Genomic DNA, 23,690 nt, shown 5'->3' with positions numbered 1-23,690 from the left:
ACTCTTCTCGATGCCATGTAGGCCGTTTTTCAAAGGAATTAGTTGGTTTTTGGGGCAGTCATCTTCCAAAAATGAAGGGGGGGGGATGAGGCTATCTTTGCAGAAGGGAGGGAATCTGAGTTCACTGGTCCTTAACTCACAGCTCAGACACTTCATTCAGAATAAATTGAATTATCCCTGAGTAGCCTGCCCAGGAGCAGGTTAGTTCTGAAATATATTTTTTTTTAGAGAAATGTACCTGGCTAAAAGGTGAGCCACTTTCTTGGTACCGGTTATCCTGAGTCAAACTAATTTGACCAAAGTTACCTGGTTTGAGGAGTTAGAGAGGTATGTAGTATAGGGACTCTTGCCCATGAATTTGAGAAAAGTTAGGTCGTCGTGACTGAACCGCAGTTGGCCGTTATCTCCTGTGTATCGTGTTCAACTGTCAGTGGTTGTATTCTGTTATAATGCATGTTGTCTGAAAGCTGCTGAAAGTCATAGTTAATTTTTTGTTCAAGTTCAGAATTTTAAATGGCTGTAATTCCTCTGGCTGTCAAAGAAACGCTGTTTTGGAAAATATAATTCAGAGCTAGCCATTGAAGTATTGTCTAGTTATAAGGGAATCTGAACAACCCTTTAATTGGAACAAAATATGGAAAAAATATCCCGTTGGCACCCTGTAATCCGAATCATCAATTTATGTTTCAAGTTTATTCACAGACTGTATTTAACACCAAGGAAACCTTTTAGGAAGAAATTGGCCCCAACTGTTCACTGTGCCCTCTAACTCAGGTAGACCTCATTCCTTCACATGATGTGGGAGTGCCCTGTGCATAAAAACTTCCGGGATAAAGTTACAACATTAATTTCGAAGTGCATGAATGTAAATATTAAATGTTTTGAATCGACCATGTTAACGATGATCGCTCCTCGAGTCTCTGAATAAATCAAACGGCTCCTGCTGACAGGCAACCCTGCGTTTTAGATGGCACACAGCTCCAGAGTTCCTCAGTGGATACCGTTCCTATTAGAAGTTATAACACGAGACTTATTGACTCAATGGTGGCAGTCAAACAATTGAGGCCTGGACACACACTTGACTGTAAAATAGTCTCTGCTAAAGCCCAGCATACAAATATATTTTGTTTGGGCTTTCTAAAATGATTTACCTCCGTTCATATTTGTTTTGTTTTTTGCTTTCAGGCTAACTGGGAAGGGGTGGTTGGGGCAGGGCAATCGTGCTCAAACATGACTGTACTGGCAGTCGGTGTGTTTCCGGTCCCCTATGTTGACTGTGTCACTGTTTTCTAGCCTGTGGGAACACTCACCTTTTACCTAGTTTATACCACGCCCTCCCCCATCCCTCTCTCCTCCCTGCTGTTCCACTCTGCCTGCTTGTTAGTTTTCCATCTGTGCTGGAGGATAGAGGGGTGAAGTGAAAAAAAGAGGGAGCCTTTTGCTGTTTTGAAGTAGTTCTTGATATAATGGCGTAGAACGAAGTTACACATTTTTCTACTGACTGCGCTTGCATTAAAAATGGGACACGTACCGCAATTTTGTTTATCATATTCTCTCTGGATCCATTATCCTCTCACAACCGGTGCCAATGTTTTTTTTTCTTTCTGAAGCAGTTGACTACTGTAATCCATTAAAACCATAAAACAATGTCCCTTAGATCTCTCATTGAATAAACGTGACTAAGATATGGAAGGTTAAAGTGCTATCACAATAGATTAAGGTCTCATGCCTGCTGCTTTCAGTGCGATCAAACTGATATCAGTGATGAATTGAGCCCGAGCCAACATTTCCTAGTGTTGAAACCCTCCGTGTGCTGGCAGTCAGCGCTGAGCTAAACAGAAGGTGTTTTTTGGGGGGGGGGGGGGTGGCACTCACAAAGGGCTGCAGTGAAGTGATCAGAGCTGAAATTCACTGCTGTTAGTCCCTGGCATGGACACTCACTGCTGCATATGCCAGCTTTCTCCTATAGAACAGCAAGTTGGTTGTAATTTTACACATTTTGCCAGTTACTTTTTTTTTTGTCACTGGCCTAGGGCAATTGTATAACTCATTTCATTTATCTACTCATTTTGCCTTAGGGTGGAGACACGTTGGATGTTTTTAATATATCTGATCAATGTTCCTGGTCCTATGGGCCCTGGTCAAGAAGTGCACTATAGGGAGTAGTGTGAGGTGAGGGAATGAAAGGCATGGGGGAGGTGTGAGTTTGGAGAATTAATAGATACTGAATGTGACCTATAGGAATGTTTGTCAATGTTCCCTAGGCCATTATCGATATTTGCGGAGAGCAAAATCAATCCCTTTGGTGGAAAAATGGTGATCAGCTCAGAAGAGACACTCGTTCCACCATGTCAGTCAACATCCCTATCAACTTTTGTAGCATCAGTCTGAGTCTATCCAATGTCCACTACGGCAATGGCCTTTGACAAATGACAGCTCACTCATTTATATTTTGTGATATCCAATTGGTACTTTAGTCTTGTCCCATCGCTGCAACTCCCTTACGGACTCAGGATAGGCAACGGTCGAGACCCGTGCGTCCACCGAAACACTCCCCCCGCCATGCCGCACTGCTTCTTGACACACTGCTCGCTTAACCTGGAAGCCAGCTGCACCAATGTGTCGAAGACGCACTGTACAGCTGGCAACCGAAGTCAGCGTGCAAGCACCCGGCAGCCATAATGAGTAACTTGAGCGCAACGGGACAAGGACATCCCAGCTGGCCAAACACTCCCCTAACCCGGACGGTGCTGGGCCAAATGTGTGCTCCCTCATGGGTGTCTAGGTCGCAACCGGCTGTGACACAGCCCGGGATGGAACCTGGATCTGTAGTGACGCCTCTAGCACTGCGATGTGTTGCCTTAGACCACTGCGCCACTCGGGAGGCCCCAGAAGTTTTCAAGTTTTGTCACTTGCACAAATACAGTGAAATGCCTTTCTTGCAAGCTCTTTCCAATCAATGCCGTGGTACTATAAAGTGGAGCAAAAGCAGACAATAGAAATAAGAAGTACACGAGAAAGCAATTATATACAGGATCTGTGCCAATGCCATATGTGACCAACCGGCTCGATTCGGTCTTATGTAGCAAATCTGAAATAGTTTTTTACATTGGATAAAGTAGAAACTGGCATATCGCACTCCACAGTTGAAGAACAATGGGAAAGTAATTCTGCTTTGGATGTTAAACTTGTAAACCCATTTTTGAGAATGTCCCATTGAATGTTTTGGTTGACCTACTGGAGAGCTCTTTGTCTACAACATTCTGTATTGTTCACACTAGAGGTCGACCGATTAATCGGAATGGGCGATTTAATTGGGGCCGAGTTCAAGTTTTCATAACAATCGGAAATCTGTATTTTTGGGCACCGATTTTGCTGAATTTTTATTTAAATTAATTTTTTTACACCTTTTTATTTAATGTTTATTTAACTAGGCAAGTCAGTTAGGAACACATTCTTACTTTCAATGACGGCCTAGGAACGGTGGGTTAACTGCCTTGTTCAGGAGCAGAATGACAGATTTTCACCTTGTCAGCTCGGGGGATCCAATCTTGCAACCTTACAGTTTACTAGTCCAACGCAATAACGACCTGCCTCTCTCTCGTTGCACTCCACAAGGAGACTGCCTGTTACGTGAATGCAGTAAGCCAAGGTAAGTTGCTAGCTAGCGTTAAACTTAACTAGTGATTGTTTTTTATAAGAACTACACATGGTTGATGATATTTTTAGATATTATCTAGCGTGTCCTGCGTTGCATACAAGTATCTGACTGAGCAGTGGTAGGCAGAAGCAGGCGCGTAAACGTTCATTCAAACAGCACTTTTGTGCGTTTTGCCAGCACCTCTTCGTTGTGCAGCAGGCATTGCGCTGTTTATGGCTTCAAGCCTATCAACTCCCTAGATTAGGCTGGTGTAACCGAAGTGAAATGGCTAGCTAGTTAGCGCGCACTCATAGCGTTTCAAACGTCACTCGCTCTGAGCCTTCTTGTAGTTGTTCCCCTTGCTCTGCATGCTTCAATGTTGGCTGTTGTGCTGCTGGTTCGTGCCCAGGGAGGAGCGAGGAGAGGGACGGAAGCTATACTGTTACACTGGCAATACTAATGTGCCTATAAGAACATCCAATAGTCAAAGGTTAATGAAATACAAATGGTATAGAGAGAAATAGTCCTATAATAACGACAACCTAAAACTTCTTACCTGGGAATATTGAAGACTCATGTTAAAAGGAACCACTAGGTTTCATATGTTCTCATGTTCTGAGCAAGGAACTTAAACGTTAGCTTTATTACATAGCACATATTGCACTTTTACTTTCTTCTCCAACACTTTGTTTTTGCATTATTTAAACCAAATTGAACATGTTTCATTATTTACTTGAGGCTAAATAGATGTTATTGATGTATTTATATTAAGTTAAAATAATTATACATGGATGAACGCTTATTTATGCCCCAAAAAAGCATTCGGATAAATGTGGTGTTTGCGTACAATTGCCTCACCTGTGAAGTAGTGATTCGCTACTTACGCCTAGATTCCTGTGTCACATATCTGCAATGTGCAGGGGACAGTGGAGTGGTAGGGGTAGATTTGTATAGGGTTAAGGTGACTAGGCATCCGGTAAATGGAGTAGCAGCAGTGCGTGAGTGTAAGCCAATGAAGTGAGTGCCAAGTCAGTGCCAAAACTAACTAAAGAGTCCATGCAGATCCGTGTAGCCATTTTGTTAGCTATGGCTTGGGGATAGGAACTGTTCAGGAGCCTGTTGGTGTCAGTCTTGTTGCTCTGGTACCGCTTCCTGGCCTTCCTTTCACACCGCACACTACCTAGCATGTTGGCAAAGCGACAGGCGTTCACATGATCCCCCATAATGGATTGGCGCTATCATTTTGACGTTGCTTTAATCCAATCGCTTATCTGAAAATAGCGTGGCGTTTCCATTGGACGAACCAGCCTTCAGTTATTGCACCACACAGTCCTCCCTAACCCATCTGTGGGCATTAATCTATTAGCAGCTGAGGCTGCTTGAATGTCCATCTTAAACTGGTTCATCTTTGAAGAGCAAAGCAAAGCCCTTTCCTTGTTTCTTAATGTCTGACAGGGGACCTGGTTAGTGATGGATGGGCAATACTTACTGTATTAAATGGGTAGGCAACTTCGGGATTTGGGGTAATTTCCTACTTACCCATAGTCAGAGTAACTCAGGGATGCTATTTATGTCTCTGCGTGCAGTTTGAGGAAGTTAAAGGAAACCTATCGTTAGCTTAGTGCAGTTTCTGGTAGTCAGCTGTAACTACTTAGCCAGCTCCTCTCGAGCAGAGAAATGGACTTTAAAGTTGGATGGTTTGTCATTTATCAATATTTTTGAAGTTCTGACATTTTCACTAATTATTAAAAAAATATTCTCTATCAACTTCCTCATTTTATGGACTACTTTTTGAATTCTGCCTGTGCTTTCTTTCTGTGTGACTTTTTTTTTGTTTTTGTAAACAAAACTCCCTTGAGGCAGCCAGCTGTTGCTTACTCTAGTAGCTAAAGTAGTTTGCTTATTGGTAAATCGTCATAAGTTTTGATAAGTCATGTTGGGCTTTGAGGTAGAAAACATTTTTATTCCCCCCCCCTCCCCCCGAGACATTTTTATTAAATCCACAATGTGCTACGGAGGAACTTCTGCAGTTGGACGCTGAGCGAGCACGGAGGGAGACTGAATCAGTGGAACCAGTTGTCAAGCTTCCTGGAGCGGTGGCTAGGTCTGAGAGGGACTGGGGGATGCCAATCCATGGCAACTGACGTTGAGTGTTTCTGCTACACAGAGTGGGACTTCATACTGCCATTGATTGTGAGGGCTTGATATCTCGGGCGAAAAAACCCAATGACTAACAAACCAGACTTTTCTGCACTCCTCAATTGTTGAGTTAGAGATTCTTCCATGTCCCAAAAATGAACTGGAAGGAGCAACCCAGACACGCAGGACCGAATGGACAGGTGTATATCGAGTAAGTTACATTCTTCTTGTCATATTACACGTAACAAAATTATATATTGATAACTTTTGTATTTATAATTGCACTCTGATCAAATAAAAAAAAGTTTCTTGTTATTGGATTCATTTGTTTCTAGCTACTTATTTGTTCTGTCTATGCAGGCTGCTGTTGGACTGGCTGCTGAAGGAAGAGGGACTGGGGACGAGGGAACAGTCTTCCCTTCATGCGTTTGTACCATTTGTCGCAAATATCACTCGCCGACAGGAGTTTCCGTGCGATTCAAGGAGGTGGAGAATGTGGTGTAATTACAACAGGCCCATCAATGATTCGGCTTCACAGCCAGACATTGCCTAACCATTTTTTATTTTATCTTTTTATTGTTGCATTGTTGACGGAATCTGCAAGTTAGCATTTCATTGTATACCATGCGTATCCTGTACATATGACTTGAAATTGTTTAAAGTTTTAGTCAATCTAAATGCTTTTTGAAGTGAACCAGTGTGTTTTGTTCTGTCATCAGTAATACATCATTTTTGAAGTGAACCAGTACATTGTGTGTTGCAGTTCTGTCATCACATTAATAAATGCCATCTGCACCATTGACGTCTTTTGTTACTCTCCACTGTAAGTGATTAATTACAGTATGCCACATGAGATGTAGTTGTGTATAAAATATAGCAGTCAGATCATTGTATCAGTAAAATTAGTACTTTATGTAATTGATTTATTGGTCAAATGCACATATTTATTTGGTCTTGTCTAGAATAGTGTATACATATGAAATGAGTAAAACCACTGTAAACATTATTAAAGTGACCAATGATTCTATGTATATAGGGCAGCAGTGTTGAGTAACCAGATGGTAGCTGGCTATTTAAGTCTGACCTTGAGAGCTGTTTTTCCCAGCTTTGATGCACCTGTACTGAACTCTCCTTCTGGATGATAGTGGGGTGAACAGGCCGTGGCTTGGGTGGTTGGTGTCCTTGAGCTTTATGGCCTTCCTGTGACATCGGGTACAGTAGGTGTCCTGGAGGGCAGGTAGTTTGCCCCCGGTGATGCGTTGTGCAGACCACACCACCCTCTGGAGAGCACTGCGGTTTGCGGGTGGTGCACTTGCTGTACCAGGTGGTGATACTGCCTGACATGATGCTCTCAATGGTGCATCTGTAAAATTTGTGAGGGTCTTAGGGTCAAGTCAATTTTATTTAGCCTCCTGAGGTTGAAAAGGTGCTGTTGCACATTCTTCACCAATGTCTGCGGGTGGACCATTTCAGATTGTCAGTGATGTGTACGCCGAGGAACTTGAAGCCTTTCACCTTCTCTACTGCGGCCCGTCGATGTGGGGAAGACCCATCAAAACATGGTCTTCAGTTGATGAACCAGCAAAGATGACAATTATTGATTTTGTTAACAGCACAGGTCGCTGCACATAATGTACCATACACAATATAGACAAGGCATTCGCACAATTCACATTCATTCAAACTCAAATATACAATAAAATAGGTATGGTGGTGCTGTTATGTACAGTAGTAGCATACAATGAATGGATTTTGATATAGTGATAATGACCAGAAGCTAACAAATTGTTACATTGGAGGGACTGATTTAGATCTGGGACACCAGGTGGGTGCAATTAATTATCAGGTGGAACCAAAGTTCCCTTTTAATATTTTCCGGCACAAATTTCAGATCTTGAAGTGCGTTTACTGTGAACACTGAGGTAGTACCCGATTTTAATTGACTGTTTTTACAGTGGCCAAGTAGGCTAATGTGGCTATTTATCATAATGTAGGCCTACCAGAGTGGCCCACCATTTTTTTTATAAAAAAAAAAAAAAACATTTACGATGGAGAAAATGAATCGCGTAACATTTTAATATGGAAATAGGGTTTCTATCATTCAGCCTACAGTAACAGCCAAAGTGTGGTGTTTGATTCAGGCGTACATTCCATGAAACACGCAGGGCTTGACATTAACCTGTTTATCCACTTGTCCTTCAGACGAGGAGGTGACTGAAAATGTTGTTTGAATCAGGAAACCACTTTACAAAATACAATTTATTATTATTCCCATACCATTCTTACAGAGAATCAGACAAATTATGCTACCCTCTGCCTATTGGCTACCTAGCTTCTTCAAGCTGGTCTCAAAATAGAGCACTGCCCCTTTAAGACAACAAAAAGCTCTTTACCTGACTCGCTTTTCAAAGCGGGCTTTGAAATGTACAGGTTTTGTGCTCTTGTCGTAAGCTATCACGCTCACCTTGCTGGCTACAAATGAACTATAACTGGGCAAATAACTCACTAACTAGCAAAGAATATGCGCACATGTACACACGTGGCTACAAGCATTTCTCGCTTTGATCTCAAAACAAGTGCATGATAACTATGACAGCTCATGCTGTAAAACTGTCCAGTTCAAAGTGAATAGAACAAATCCATATATGGCAACGGTCTATTTGCATTTAGGCCTACAGCAGTTCTGATTTGTTTATCGTTCACCGGTCTGTGTAGAGTACGTGCCTGTCTATGCAATAGAATGGTACTCCGATGCGTTCTGTCAACAACATAGTTTTGTTTCGGTATGTTGCATTGAAAGTGCCTAATATTGCATTGATTCGATCACAATTCCCACAGTGAAGGGAAACGTTGATAGTGTTAACTAACGGGGGAAACTCTGAACTTCACTCAACTTTTTAATCTTGTGCTTCTCTGCGCAAGCTGATTTTTCTTCTGCACGCCAGTCCCTGGCGAGCTGCGCACCCGCAAGCCTCTTAGAGGGAACATTGGGTGTAACCCTTGTCCTATATAGTGCATGAACATGGGTCCTTCTCATAAGTTGTGCACTATAAAGGGAATAGGGTGGTGTTTGGAACCCACTCCAAGTGTCATAAGTGTCATCTCACCTTAGGTTACAATGCAGCTCATCTGGAAATTCTCGTTTAGGTTTCACCTTGAAGACTGATGCAGGCAGGCTGCTAAAACATATTCAGGAATTGGGGGTGGGAACGTTATGGTAATTGCCACGTGTAGCAGAGAAATAACAACAAATAACACTGTTGGTGTAACTGGCTAGCATGCTATGAAAGTTATGTGAGCACCATTTCAGTTAAAAGTGCAATTTGCAGACATCACTCTGCCATTTCCTAGCTGCTAAAATTCAAATAGTTTGCCTAATTTCAGTTTGTGAAAAAACAAGCCAGTGTAGAGAATCATTGTACCATCTAAACTGCTGTGAAATATTTTTTTAATAACCAACAATATTGTTTGTTCAGATGTTTGAAGCTGGTGTACAAAACCGGAAGTAATTGATGCAAAAAATGAAACACGTGAAAGCATAGAAATGGCGTATATAGAACATATTTACTGCTTTTTAGACTTGCTTTCAATTAGAATGACATATCTATAACTCACATTTCTATGTGAATTTGGTCAGGTCGCCCAAAAAGTGACATATTGCAGCTTTAAGATGCTGTAAGTCAGGGGAAAATAATTATTTCAGAAAACGACTCCCAGCATACGTGTCAAGAGATGAGTCTCAGCTAAATCATGCCTATACAAGCTGTTGACATGTTGAGGGTTTGTCTGCATTTGTTGAAGTTTGTCTGTGTTTGGATAATTCCAGTGAAACTCTGTCGGATTCTAGACGTCATTAATATTTGGACACGGACATGAACAAATAGCTATATTCGCTCTGTTATCATTTTAGCTAGCTAGCTATATATCAATGCATTATTTAAATTGTGGCTGCGAATCCAGCATAGAAATACCGTAGAAGGAATATAAGCTACGGTTATATATATGTGTAGCCTAACTATTGAAGTAATGGGCAAGTTTATTTTGCTCCGGGCCATGCAAAACAAATTTGTCTAAAACCTTAGTGGTCTAAACCATTCTTCTTGTGGGGAGCGGGGCTCTAAAATGCAATCATATGATGCAATTTTCCGATTTATAAAATGGCCCCATTTTAATGCAGACAATTTTTGTATTTTTTTTGACAAATTATCCGATGGATTATAATAATTTACTGATAAAGGGGAGGTGAAAAAAACATTAGTTGTCACCCCCTATTTTAGTTTGCTCCATGGCTCAGGCAGCCAAGTGTCGCTGTAGCCAGAGACTGAAGAGGTAGCGAGGGGGGGGGGGGTTTAATGAAAGTCAATGAACTAAGTAGACCAGACCCAGCTGCTATTACATTGGTGTCTACGGGAGTCCCACCCCGTTAAGTAGACTGAAACTGACAATGTTTTTCAACCGTAAACAGCCTGAGTGAACTCTCTTCATTTAGCCACCATCTTTGCTGTAGGCCAAGATGAGCTATTATATTGCTCAGCTCCGTTGCAACTCTTTGCAGGTGTTTCTGATTTATAAACAGAGTTCCTCTGTGAAGATGAGAACCTTCCTGAAGGACAACCATCTCTGCAGCAGTCCACCAATCAGGCCTTTATGGTTGAGTGGCCAGATGGAAGCCACTCCTCAGGAGAAGGCACATGACAGCCCTCTTGGAGTTTGCCAAAAGGCACATAAAGGACTCTCAGACTATGAGAAACAAGATTCTCTGGTCTGATGAAACCAGAATTGAACAGTTTGGCCTGAATGCCAAGTGTCATTTCTTAAGGAAACCTACTGTGAAGCATGGTGGTGGCAGCATCATGCTTTTGGGATGTTTTTCAGCGGCAGGGACTGCAAGAGTAGTCTGGATCGAGGGAAAGGTGAACGGCGCAAAGCACAGAGATCCGTGATGAAAACCTGCTCCAGAGCTTTCAGGACCTCCGACTAAGGTGGAGCTTCATCTTCCAACAGGTCAATGACCTTAAGCAGACAGCCAAGACAACGTAGGAGTGGCTTTGAGACAAGTCTCTGAATGTCCTTGAATGGCCCAGCCAGAGCCCAAACATCTCTGGAGAGACCTGAAAATAGCTGTGCTGCAACGCTCCCCATCCAACCTGACAGAGCTTGAGAGGATCTGTAGAGAAGAATGGGAGAAACCCCCCAAATACAAGTGTGCCAAGCTTGTGGCGTCATACCCAAGAAGACTCGAGGTTGTAATCGCTGCCAAAGTACTGAGTAAAGGGCCTAAATACTTATGTAATATTTCGTTTTTTAAATTTAAGTTTGCACACATTTCTAAAAACCTGTTTTTGCTTTGTCATTATGGGGTATTGTGTGGAGATTGATTGATAGATTTTTTTAATAAAATCAATTTTAGAATAAGGCTGCGAAGTAACATTCCATGTAATTGAACTATTTAAGAGCTAGCACGTCTGATTATTTATACTTGTCAACTAATTATCAAGCTCTCGATCGGGTGATCAGCTGAGCTAGTTAAGGACGACATCAGCATTGTGAAATGTTTGGGAGCCCCTCCCGAGGAGAGGTTTGAGAACCACTGCTGTAAACTGTTTTAGCGACGTGAACAAATCAGGCTAAACTCACCCGTTTCCTCTCCTCGATTTTAAACTCGGTGTAGTTTTATTGATAATTGTGCGTCGTACACGTGTAGGTTAAGGCGAAAGAGTTGTAGTTGGTATGGAAGATGGTCACTTAATATATATATATTTTTTCCCCCTGTCTCTATCTGCCCCTTCTCGCTCTCTCCGTCCCTTTTTCCAGGCATGGCTGAAGCCCACCAGGCCGTGGCCTTCCAGTTCACTGTGACTCCGGAAGGCATCGACCTGCAGCTGTCCCACCAGGCCCTCACGGAGATCTACCTCTCGGGCCTGCGCTCCTGGAAAAAGAAGTTAATCCGCCTCAAGGTACTGGACATGTCTGAGGGCCTGGTCTGTCTGTCTTTGATCTGTCTGGCTTTCTCTTTCGTTGGTGTGTGTGTCTCTCTGGCTAGCACAAATGTACATACTCCCAGACGAGCTTTCTGGGTCATCGCTGTTGGTCTTTATCGCCTGCAAGGGGGACAAATTGCTCTGACTCGCTTAGACCTGACCTCCGCTAAGTGTAGACCCCAGGCTATCCCCTCAGACTATCTCTCCGGGTTATCGCTGTCTATCTTAATTGCCTTTCTGTACACCTGTCTGTCTGCCTCCCTTGTCCATCTATCTGTCGGTAAGCCTGTCTGTTCTACTGCACTGCTACTTGACTACTACCTCTTTCTTCTGTTTGCATGTCTTAAGATTGGTCTGTCTTTGTCTTCCTCTCTATGCCTCCCTGTCTTCCTCTCTATGCCTCCCTGTCTTCCTCTCTATGCCTCCCTGTCTTCCTCTCTATGCCTCCCTGTCTTCCTCTCTATGCCTCCCTGTCTTCCTCTCTATGCCTCCCTGTCTTCCTCTCTATGCCATCCTGTCTTACTCTCTATGCCATCCTGTCTTACTCTCTATGCCATCCTGTCTTACTCTCTATGCCATCCTGTCTTACTCTCTATGCCATCCTGTCTTACTCTCTATGCCATCCTGTCTTACTCTCTATGCCTCCCTGTCTTACTCTCTATGCCTCCCTGTCTTTCTCTCTATGCCTCCGTCTTTCTCTCTCTGCCTCCGTCTTTCTCTCTCTGCCTCCCTGTCTTTCTCTCTCTGCCCCCCTGTCTTACTCTCTCTGCCCCCCTGTCTACCTCTCTCTGCCCCCCTGTCTACCTCTCTCTGCCCCCCCTGTCTTCCTCTCTCTGCCTCCCTGTCTTCCTCTCTCTGCCTCCCTGTCTTCCTCTCTATGCCTCCCTGTCTTCCTCTCTATGCCTCCCTGTCTTCCTCTATGCCTCCCTGTCTTCCTCTCTATGCCTCCCTGTCTTTCTCTCTATGCCTCCCTGTCTTTCTCTCTATGCCTCCCTGTCTTTCTCTCTATGCCTCCCTGTCTTTCTCTCTATGCCTCCCTGTCTTTCTCTCTATGCCTCCCTGTCTTCCTCTATGCCTCCCTGTCTTCCTCTCTATGCCTCCCTGTCTTCCTCTCTATGCCTCCCTGTCTTCCTCTCTATGCCTCCCTGTCTTCCTCTCTATGCCTTCGTCTGTCTTCCTCCCTGTCTGCTTTTCTCTCTGTCTGTCGGTTAGAATTACACTACATGGTTTCTGCACAACAGCGTCCATACGTCATTCTACTGTGATCTACTGTGACATACCTCAGCTGTGTATAATAATCATATCAGCACAAACAGCAGAGGGGGACATACTGCTCTGACACACTTAAACCTGACCTCTGCTGAACAGTATGTCATTTAACGTCACAGTGCTGCTGAACATTGTCATTTAACATCACAGTGCTGCTGAACAGTGTCATTTAACGTCACAGTGCTGCTGAACAGTATGTCATTTAACGTCACAGTGCTGCTGTACAGTATGTCATTTAACGTCACAGTGCTGCTGAACAGTGTCATTTTACGTCACAGTGCTGCTGAACAGTATGTTATTTAATGTCACAGTACTGCTGAACAGTTTGTCATTTAATGTTACAGTGCTGCTGAACAGTGTCATTTAACGTTACAGTGCTGCTGAACAGTGTCATTTAACGTTACAGTGCTGCTGAACAGTGTCATTTAACGTTACAGTGCTGCTGAACAGTATGTCATTTAACGTCACAGTACTGCTGAACAGTGTCATTTAACGTCACAGTGCTGCTGAACAGTATGTCATTTAACGTCACAGTACTGCTGAACAGTGTCATTTAACGTCACAGTACTGCTGAACAGTGTCATTTAACGTCACAGTGCTGCTGAACAGTATGTTATTTAACGTCACAGTACTGCTGAACAGTGTCATTTAACGTCACAGTGCTGCTGAACAGTGTCATTTAACATCACAGTGCTGCTGAACAGTGTCATTTAACGTCACAGTGCTGCTGAACAGTGTCATTTAACATCACAGTGCTGCTGAACAGTGTCATTTAACATCACAGTGCTGCTGAACAGTGTTATTTAACGTCACAGTACTACTGAACAGTATGTTATTTAACGTCACAGTGCTGCTGAACGGTATGTCATTTAACGTTACAGTGCTGCTGAACGGTATGTCATTTAACGTCACAGTGCTGCTGAACAGTGTCATTTAACGTTACAGTGCTGCTGAACAGTGTCATTTAACGTTACAGTGCTGCTGAACAGTGTCATTTAACGTCACAGTGCTGCTGAACAGTATGTAATTTAACGTCACAGTACTGCTGAACAGTATGTTATTTAACGTCACAGTGCTGCTGAACAGTGTCATTTAAAGTCACAGTGCTGCTGAACAGTATGTCATTTAATGTCACAGTGCTGCTGTACAGTATGTCATTTAATGTCACAGTGCTGCTGAACAGTGTCATTTAACGTCACAGTGCTGCTGAACAGTGTCATTTAACATCACAGTGTTGCTGAACAGTGTCATTTAACGTCACAGTGCTGCTGAACAGTGTCATTTAACGTCACAGTGCTGCTGAACAGTGTAATTTAACATCACAGTGCTGCTGAACAGTGTCATTTAACATCACAGTGTTGCTGAACAGTAGAGAGCTGGAATATGAACGGCCAGCAGCGTCACCTTTCTCTAATCTGTTTGCGGTAAACATGCCCTCCGGGTGACCTCATTAGTAAACACACACCCGCACTGTGTTTGTCCCAACTCGATGCCGGCACGCATTCATCCCTGTTCTGTTTTCCCCCGGTCTTAACTTTGGCTGTATCTATGTCTGTCCCGTCACTCGTGCAGGAGATAAGCTTGGGGAGATTATGGCCTTTTGCTTTTAAAACCAGGCCAAGGTACATGGTAGTAGCTGTGAAGAGCATTATCCAATACTCTCGTTGGATTATATGCTGAGTTGACATGGCTGGGAAGGTGATTGGGTTTTGAATGGGTGACGTATGCCGTTTATTAGGGCACTTAAAACCAAAAAGAATACGTGTTTTTTTAATCCATGTCCCTCCCCTTTTCAGTTTGTTTTCTTCCTGTTGGGTGCCTTAATGATCAATCTCTTTTCCCCCAAATTCTCCAACAGAATGGTGTGATAACGGGAGTGTACCCGGCCAGTCCCTCCTCCTGGCTGTTTGTGGTCATCGCCATCCTGGCCACCATGTACATGCGCTCCGACCCCTCCATGGGTCTCATCGCCAAGATCCAGGAGCACCTACCGGTCAGGTAGCTAGCACCAGTCACCAACCGTGCACAGACACTCCGCTGTCTTCAAAGTCTACGAATATTGCTTAAAGACGGGTATTGAAGTCAAATATTTCCCCCTTTTCTCAGATGTTCTCACCAAATCATTGAAATCCTTCTCTCTCTTTCTCCCCCCCCCCCTCCTTTAACACTCTTTCATTCTCTAATTGAATGAACCCCTCCCAGTCAGTCTCTGAGTGCCCAGTGTCAGACGGTGGTGTCGGCGGTGCTGTTCAGCACGCTGCTCTGGTTCTCCCTCATCTTCACCATGCGCATGTGCCTGAAGCAGCTCCTCTCCTACCACCGTTGGATGTTCGAGCAGCGCGGCAAGATGTCCAACACCACCAAAGTCTGGGTGGTCGGTATCCCCCCCCCCCCCCCCCCCCCCGCCCCTTGTTCATTACCTTCTCCTGTGTGTGTGTGTGTGTACACCGTGCATCTGTAGAGACTCCTGCCGCGTACCCACTCCTGGGGAGTCGTCAACAATTGAACATCACATCATTGTATTTGTCATATGCACAGAATACGGTGTGGTGTACATCGTACAATGAAATGCTTACTTTCAAGCTCTCCTCTAAAATTGTTGGGAGGGGGGGTGTGTCTAAATGATCTTTCTACCTCCATTGCAATCAGTGTAAAAAGTGATTGGATAGATTGGGAAGAAAATCACCCTGCTAGTTAGATTTAAAAGCTGTAGTATTTCAAGGTGGTCGTAGGAGAGCTGCATTTAGCCCCCACCCGGGACTCGGGCTGACTTTGTTTGTGTGTGTTACAGGCGCTGGTGCGGATCTTCTCGGGCAGACAGCCTCTCCTCTACAGCTACCAGGGCTCTCTGCCAAACCAGCCCGTGCCGGCCGTCAAAGACACGGTCAAGAGGGTGAGGCGCTCTTCAATTCAATCTTTATTGTCCCAACAGGGAAATACATTTCGACAGAAGATGCAGCATATCCGCTCACCAGATATTCACGCTTGACAAAGACTAACCCAACGGCCTGAAGCTATCTCCACTATGTACTGGTCTTGACGAGGAGAAAAAGGGAGGTTCTCTTTTGCACTGTTCAACCAATCCAGTAAATGCGTAGCAGGAGTTAATAAGGAGTTTTTTAACATCCAAAAGCGGGAAGTTGCATCCCAGGCTCTCTTTCCATTTCCCCTGAAAACCGGAAATTTCGGTTGTTGGGGACTCTGCAGAGGCTAGACAAAGACAAATGCAGGTTGGAAGTTGCCGTCATCTCTCCTTACGCTCGCTTGCTTTCGCTCTACATCTCTCTGCTTCTCTACCTCTCTCTCTACACCTCTTCTCTCTCTACATCTCTCTGCTTCTCTATCCCTCTCTCTACACCTCTCCACCTCTTCTCTCTCTCTACACCTCTCTCTCTCTACACCTCTCTCTCTACACCTCTCTCTCTCTACACGTCTCTCTCTACACGTCTCTCTCTACACGTCTCTCTCTCTACATGTCTCTCTCTACATGTCTCTCTCTACATGTCTCTCTCTACATGTCTCTCTCTACATGTCTCTCTCTCTACATGTCTCTCTCTCTACATGTCTCTCTCTACATGTCTCTTTCTCTCCATCTCTTTCTCTACACCTCTCTCTCTACATGTCTCTTTCTCTACACCTCTCTCTCTCTATATACCTCTCTCTATACCTCTCTCTACACCTCTCTACACCTCTTCTCTCTCTACTTCTCTCTTTACATCTCTCTCTCTACATCTCTCTCTCTCTCTGTCTCTCCCTCAGTATTACTGAACCTCTAACACTCCATTGTACCTCCATCACACGTTAGCTCGATTCCCTCTGTGTATTCTGTTTTGTTGTATGTGGGATAATGTTCTGTGTCTACTGCACAATGATGTATTTAATAGAATATTGTTCTGTGTGTTTGTTCTTCTCTCTCGGTTTCTCTACAGTATCTGGAGTCGGTGCGGCCGCTGATGACCCCTGATGAGTTTGAACGCATGACGTCTCTGGCCACTCAGTTTGAGAGCAGCCTGGGGAACCGGCTACAGTGGTACCTCAAACTCAAGGCTCTCTGGGCTTCCAACTACGTAAGTAACCGCTTATATGTCGACTTTGGCTGTGGCTGTGTCCAAAAATGTAACGAGCCGTCAAATCCTTGCTTCCTCTGGCCTTCCTTATTGGAGGATTCTTGGATCCTCTCCTCCAATGAGCTTTAAGAGAGCAGAAGGTGAGACAAAGAAAGGCGCTATGCACACGTAGAAATGACCTATTTTAATAGTCGAATGCTCATGAACAATGTAGATCTTTGTCGCAGGCCATTTTGAATTATTCATTGTAATGGATGTGCTGAGGGTGTGTGAGGGCTGTGGCCCCCTGGCCAGGATGTTGCGTGGTTGTGCCACAGAGGATTTCTATGGGGTGTATTCATTAGGGCACTTTGTAACAAAACATTTTGTCACGGATCAAGAAAACAACCATTTTTTATTGGGACAACTTCAGATGGTACCTACCTTACCGTTGTCCATTTTGTGTCGACTGACACGACCCTGGGGGTGTGTTTTTCCCTTTTAGGTGAGCGACTGGTGGGAGGAGTACATCTACCTGAGAGGACGGAGCCCTATCATGGTCAACAGCAACTACTACGGCATGGTACGTATCAACAAATCATTGACTACTCCCCATGTTCTGTCTCCTAATAGCGGAGGTGTGTTCAGTGAGGTGAAACGTTCACAACGTTGCAGGTAGAAATGTAACAAATAGAGCAAACACGATTCCCTATTCTACTTGAACGATGACCGCGGTTTGGTCCATTTAACCTTTAACCCAACAAATGGGTGTTATCATTCTACAGGGGTCCCTGGATCGCACGCTCAAACCGGTTTGATTAGAACGTTTATTTAGAAGGTCCCGTTTCGATTGATGCAACAGTCAGCATTTGAGCTGGCCACGCTGATTTTTCACTGAACTATATTTGCACAAATGCAGTCCTTACAAAGTTATGTCCTGAATGTGCCAAGTTTATTTTTGGATGCAATGATCAGACATTCACAGAAGTAGCAACAGCATAACACAATCATCCAAACTGGAAAATGTAAGCTACATTTGTCCTAGCTCTAACTGAGGAAATGTTGACGTAACACAAGCGGTCATATTTAGAGAACTCTCAGCTGACGGAAACCACAATATGAATGAGCTAATAGCGATTACTATTTATACTTCATCACATCACGGCTGAGCTTAACATTGATTGAAAAATTTTTGTAAAACACTTTCTAGAAATCAAAAGTAATCCGGCGATGGGTAGTTTGTGTGCGCCGCCATGTTTGTTTTTCCCGTCAACCAAAGATGATAAGAGGAGACTAGATGAGTTTGGTCTGTTTGCAGTATGCATGTTGAAGGGGTGTGTAGTTTACGATCATTCACGTCCCTTCATTCAGTTCCGGAAGTGTTCCCGAAAGATGAGTGAACCATTCCTTCACCTCATTATAACATCTTTGGTCTGACAGAAGTTTACGTGACACCCAGAATGCATTATATAATGTCAACAAACATGGCGCCACACGTAGCTGGCAAATAGCTTAGCATTAGCTCATTATAATCAGTACAACCTTCAAAAAAGTATTTTACACACATCATAGGTGTCCATTACAATCTATGCAATTATCGTAATGCATTATTTGTCACCAGTACTTGAAAACATGTGAATAAAACTGTGAAACATTATGCTCCATATATACATACTTCATGCTACAGTAGACACGACAACACGATATACAGAAAATAAGGCACTTACTTTGATAGGAACACACACATGTCCAATGTTTTTATTTATAAGGAAAGAATGGAGGCAATGCGAGCGCCAGCCAGAAAATGTGCCAGTTCGTGCAAGACTTCGCAAATGTCTGCATACTTGATGTGCGGAAGAAATGGGGAAGGGCTCTCCTCGACGAGGGAAGTTTTGTCTGGCTCCGTAAAGCCTCTATCATAAATTGTCTGCAACACTGGGCTATTTCTATGTGAATTAATGAGGCGAAACAACCCTCAAAATTCAAACTGTCGTTAGAAAATACAACTTGTTAGAAAATAATTAGAAATTGACAAGTTGAAACACAGCCTATAGTTTAATTAGCAGGCAGCGCGTGTTAACTGTCCCGTTGCGTAACAATCCCATTTTGGAACAGAGTGTGCATTCTGACATCACGTGCATAAAACAACTCGCGCTGGGGCGACCGTTAGAGATATTTGGAACAAGCGTATGGAAAGGTTAAACAACATATCTATTTCTCTATGGGTGACATTTTGGAAGCATAACAGCGGCCCTACAGTCCAAAAGCACTTGATAAACTTGAAATGCTCTCAAATAAATCATTGCCTACCTTTCGTGGAAAAGGGGAAGGCGTTTCACATACTAATAGTATTCTCTTGTTTGCCACTTAGCAATGCTGATTTGCGTTGTCAAAATGGCACCCCCTCCCTCTCTCACACGCACTCTCTCTCCCCAGGACTTCTTGTATGTGACGCCCACCCCCATCCAGGCTGCCAGAGCAGGCAACACCCTTCATGCCTTCCTCATGTACCGCAGGAAGCTCAACAGAGAGGAGCTCAAGCCTGTGAGTTCAACAACCGGTCAACCTCCACCATTAGCGTGTGATAGGGGCTGAAGTTTAACCTGGGCCATATTCATTAGGGCACGCAATGAAAACAGTTTTAAACCGTTTTATAATATATATATATATATATATATTTTTTTTTTGAAGTCCAGATAGCCCTCCTTACTTCTGTCTGTTTTCATCCATTTTGATGCCCAATGAAAAACCCTGAGCCCTATGCATGAAAATACCATTGGCCTTTGAACATCATGCGTTCCGTGAATACCATGTATAATTCATGAAATTACTGCCTTGATGGCTGCTGTGTGATCGCGATAGGTTTGGTGCACCAATCAGAAAGCTTTATTTGACACCAAAACTAGGGGTGTGCCGAGTAGTCGGACAAAAGAGGTATCGTAACGGATATGGGTATATGATCTGAGTATTTTTATATATGTTTTTTAAAATATCCGTAATCAGAATATATATATTTTTGGAGTTCCCGCAAGCATATTTCTCATGTCAGTCAGTCAGAGTTTCTAAATCATACTGTACTGTCTGAGTCAGTCACGTGTGTGGTCTAAATACCAACGGGCTAGTTTCCCTGTCTGTAAAGATAAGGGCGGGCTGTATGTTGATCCTGCTGCTCTGATTGGATAGAATTAAGCCGTATTCCTCCGCCCACTCGCTTCATCATTTCACCCAATCACTTTTCCTCGCATGTTTTCGGTCTGATCATTTAGATTGCTGCGGTCTGCTACTATGATAAATCCCATGGCGAAGGACACTTGCTATCAAGCTATCAATGTACATAATATCTAACCAGATGGGCAAGGGTAGGGGAAATATGAAACGTTAGTGGCCATTCCGACTGAGTGGCCGCAAACTTGAGGACACGCGCACACCTGCTCCTAATCTGCAGGGTTTTTTTTGCAGTGAGAACGTGCAGGGAGGTATTTTGCCAACATCTATTTAGGCATATTAAAACACTTCAGTTTCTTCCGTTCTGACTATCAACTGACAACCTCCGGATTAGATTATGAATGCGAGTATGGCCATGTCGGCACACCCCTAATCAACAAATCCTCTGAACTCATTTTACATATGAGCAGGGGCCCGTACCAAGGTGTTGACATGTTTTCATAATGAGGTGTTTTTATTGCGATTTCCTTTTAAATACGTACCAAAATAGGAGAGATGTGTTGAGTATGAACTCATTCTGTGTGTGTTTGTGTGTGTACATGTTGAGTGTGTGCTGGTGTGGACTGACCATGTTCATGTGTGTAAGCTGCATCAATCCATCCATTCAGTTTTTTTTAGCACCTTCTGTGTGTAGAGGTTTGAAGTGTCCTTTGGTTTAATTTTCCAGTTTGTTTGAAACCCATTCCCTCTCATGGTCTCATATCATCCCCATCTCTCCTCCCTACCCCCACACTCTGTACCTTCCCTTTGCCTTTCTCTCTCTTTTCTTTTCCTGTCCTTCTCCCTCTGGTCTGAACTCTCGCTCTCTCTCGCTCCCTGGTCTGAACTCTCGCTCTCTCTCGCTCCCTGGTCTGAACTCTCGCTCTCTCTCGCTCCCTGGTCTGAACTCTCGCTCTCTCTCGCTCCCTGGTCTGAACTCTCGCTCTCTCTCGCTCCCTGGTCTGAACTCTCGCTCGCTCCCTGGTCTGAACTCTCGCTCGCTCCCTGGTCTGAACTCTCGCTCGCTCCCTGCTCTGAACTCTCGCTCGCTCCCTGGTCTGAACTCTCGCTCGCTCCCTGGTCTGAACTCTCGCTCGCTCCCTGGTCTGAACTCTCGCTCGCTCCCTGGTCTGAACTCTCGCTCGCTCCCTGGTCTGAACTCTCGCTCGCTCCCTGGTCTGAACTCTCGCTCGCTCCCTGGTCTGAACTCTCGCTCGCTCCCTGGTCTGAACTCTCTCTCGCTCCCTGGTCTGAACTCTCGCTCACTCCCCGGTCCGAACTCTCGCTCGCTCGCTACCCGGTCCGAACTCTCGCTCGCTCGCTCCCCGGTCCGAACTCTCGCTCGCTCGCTCCCCGGTCCGAACTCTCGCTCGCTCGCTCCCCGGTCCGAACTCTCGCTCGCTCGCTCCCCGGTCCGAACTCTCGCTCGCTCGCTCCCCGGTCCGAACTCTCGCTCGCTCGCTCCCCGGTCCGAACTCTCGCTCGCTCCCCGGTCCGAACTCTCGCTCGCTCCCCGGTCCGAACTCTCGCTCGCTCCCTGGTCTGAACTCTCTCTCGCTCCTTGGTCTGAACTCTCGCTCTCTCTCGCTCCCTGGTCTGAACTCTCGCTCACTCCCCGGTCCGAACTTTCGCTCGCTCGCTCCCCGGTCCGAACTCTCGCTCGCTCGCTCCCCGGTCCGAACTCTCGCTCGCTCGCTCCCCGGTTTGAACTCTCGCTCGCTCGCTCCCCGGTCCGAACTCTCGCTCGCTCGCTCCCCGGTCCGAACTCTCGCTCGCTCGCTCGCTCCCCGGTCCGAACTCTCGCTCGCTCGCTCGCTCCCCGGTCCGAACTCTCGCTCGCTCGCTCGCTCCCCGGTCCGAACTCTTGCTCGCTCCCCGGTCCGAACTCTCGCTCGCTCGCTCGCTCCCCGGTCCGAACTCTCGCTCGCTCGCTCGCTCCCCGGTCCGAACTCTCGCTCGCTCGCTCGCTCCCCGGTCCGAACTCTCGCTCGCTCCCCGGTCCGAACTCTTGCTCGCTCCCCGGTCCGAACTCTCGCTCGCTCCCCGGTCCGAACTCTCGCTCGCTCGCTCGCTCCCCGGTCCAAACTCTCGCTCGCTCGCTCCCCGGTCCGAACTCTCGCTCGCTCCCCGGTCCGAACTCTCGCTCGCTCCCCGGTCCGAACTCTCGCTCGCTCGCTCCCCGGTCCGAACTCTCGCTCGCTCGCTCCCCGGTCCGAACTCTCGCTCGCTCGCTCCCCGGTCCGAACTCTCGCTCGCTCCCCGGGTCCGAACGCTCGCTCGCTCGCTCCCCGGTCCGAACGCTCGCTCGCTCGCTCCCCGGTCCGAACTCTCGCTCGCTCGCTCTCTGGTCTGCACTCTCGCTCTCTGAACTCTCTCTTGCTCTCCCCCCCTCTCTCCCTCTCCTCCTGTTCCTCCCCAGAGTCGTGTTCCAGGCACTGTCATTCCTCTGTGTGCAGCTCAGTGTGAGAGGATGTTCAACACCACACGCACTCCTGGAGAGGAGACCGGTAAACACACATGTAGAGTCATCTACATCAATACACACTTCTGAACACAGTACCTATATGTACAAAGGAAAATACAATACATGCCTCGCGTTCAAAGCACACATTAACACAGATCTATAGGTTTTACCGTACAAATGTGCAGTAAATATCAGTAGCCATTCAAATAAGACGGTGCTTTCCAAACTTTTTTACTAAAGCCCCCCTTTCGTCATGGAGGAACGGTTATTTGGAGAGGGTTGCCATACTGTACCATAACTGACTGGACATTTGCAGTAATGTGTGTATGGTCTCACTGTCCATTTCGTGAAGAGAGGGGTGTTTGTACTTCACACAGTCACAAAATGTCCGCCACAAAACTGCTCTGTCATCTTTCACTGTCTCTCATCCGTCCTGTTTCCTAGTCTGTTGTCTGTGCCGTCACTCTGGAAAGGGCTTGCCTCTAACGGACTTCTCTTGTATCTATCCACTTTATATTTGTTTTCGTTCACCTCTTTCCTTTTCACTATTCCCACCTGTTCTGTTGTTCCTCCTCTTTTCCCTTTCACTTGGTCCCTTGTTTTTTTCGTCTGTCGTCCCATTGTGTCCTCTCCTCTATCCTCCCCCATATTTCTTTGTTTTTTTCCCCCCCGGTTCCTCTATCGCTCAGTGGTTGTTGATGTCTTCGGTCCCTTGCTGTTCCTATCAGTTTGAGAGGATGTTTGACTCTTGTCGAATCCCCGGGACGATCACAGGTATTAACACTTCCTCAATACATGTAGGATGCGTCTCCTATGGCACCCTTTTCCCTGTATAGTGCGCCACTTTTGACCAGGGTCCACGGGGAACCAGGTGCCATTTGGGACACACATAGTATCCATGTCCTTGTATCTCCCATGTGTTGTGACATCCCTCTGCAAAGTCCCCG

General features: G+C 45.3%; 1 protein-coding gene across 2 annotated transcripts in view; it reads left to right on the top strand.

The window, feature by feature from the left end:
* Positions 1–23,690, top strand: part of LOC110491659 (carnitine O-palmitoyltransferase 1, liver isoform) — a 39,779-nt gene that overhangs the window by 6,060 nt on the left and 10,029 nt on the right. The window contains exons 2-9 of one of the 2 annotated variants that reach the window (XM_036946546.1): positions 11,594–11,736; positions 14,888–15,027; positions 15,232–15,403; positions 15,821–15,922; positions 16,959–17,096; positions 17,581–17,658; positions 19,512–19,619; positions 23,433–23,517. In XM_036946546.1, coding sequence (XP_036802441.1) covers positions 11,596–11,736; positions 14,888–15,027; positions 15,232–15,403; positions 15,821–15,922; positions 16,959–17,096; positions 17,581–17,658; positions 19,512–19,619; positions 23,433–23,517 — 964 coding nt within the window. In that variant the 5' untranslated portion in view covers positions 11,594–11,595. Of the gene's footprint in view, positions 1–11,593; positions 11,737–14,887; positions 15,028–15,231; positions 15,404–15,820; positions 15,923–16,958; positions 17,097–17,580; positions 17,659–19,511; positions 19,620–22,698; positions 22,787–23,432; positions 23,518–23,690 lie in introns of both variants that reach the window. The other variant, XM_021565276.2, reaches the window with a different exon arrangement.

Source organism: Oncorhynchus mykiss, chromosome 16, assembly GCF_013265735.2.
Source record: "Oncorhynchus mykiss isolate Arlee chromosome 16, USDA_OmykA_1.1, whole genome shotgun sequence".
Taxonomy (NCBI): Eukaryota; Metazoa; Chordata; class Actinopteri; order Salmoniformes; family Salmonidae; genus Oncorhynchus; species Oncorhynchus mykiss.
Note: the sequence above shows the minus strand (reverse complement) of the source record. Positions and strands in the feature narration are given on the sequence as shown.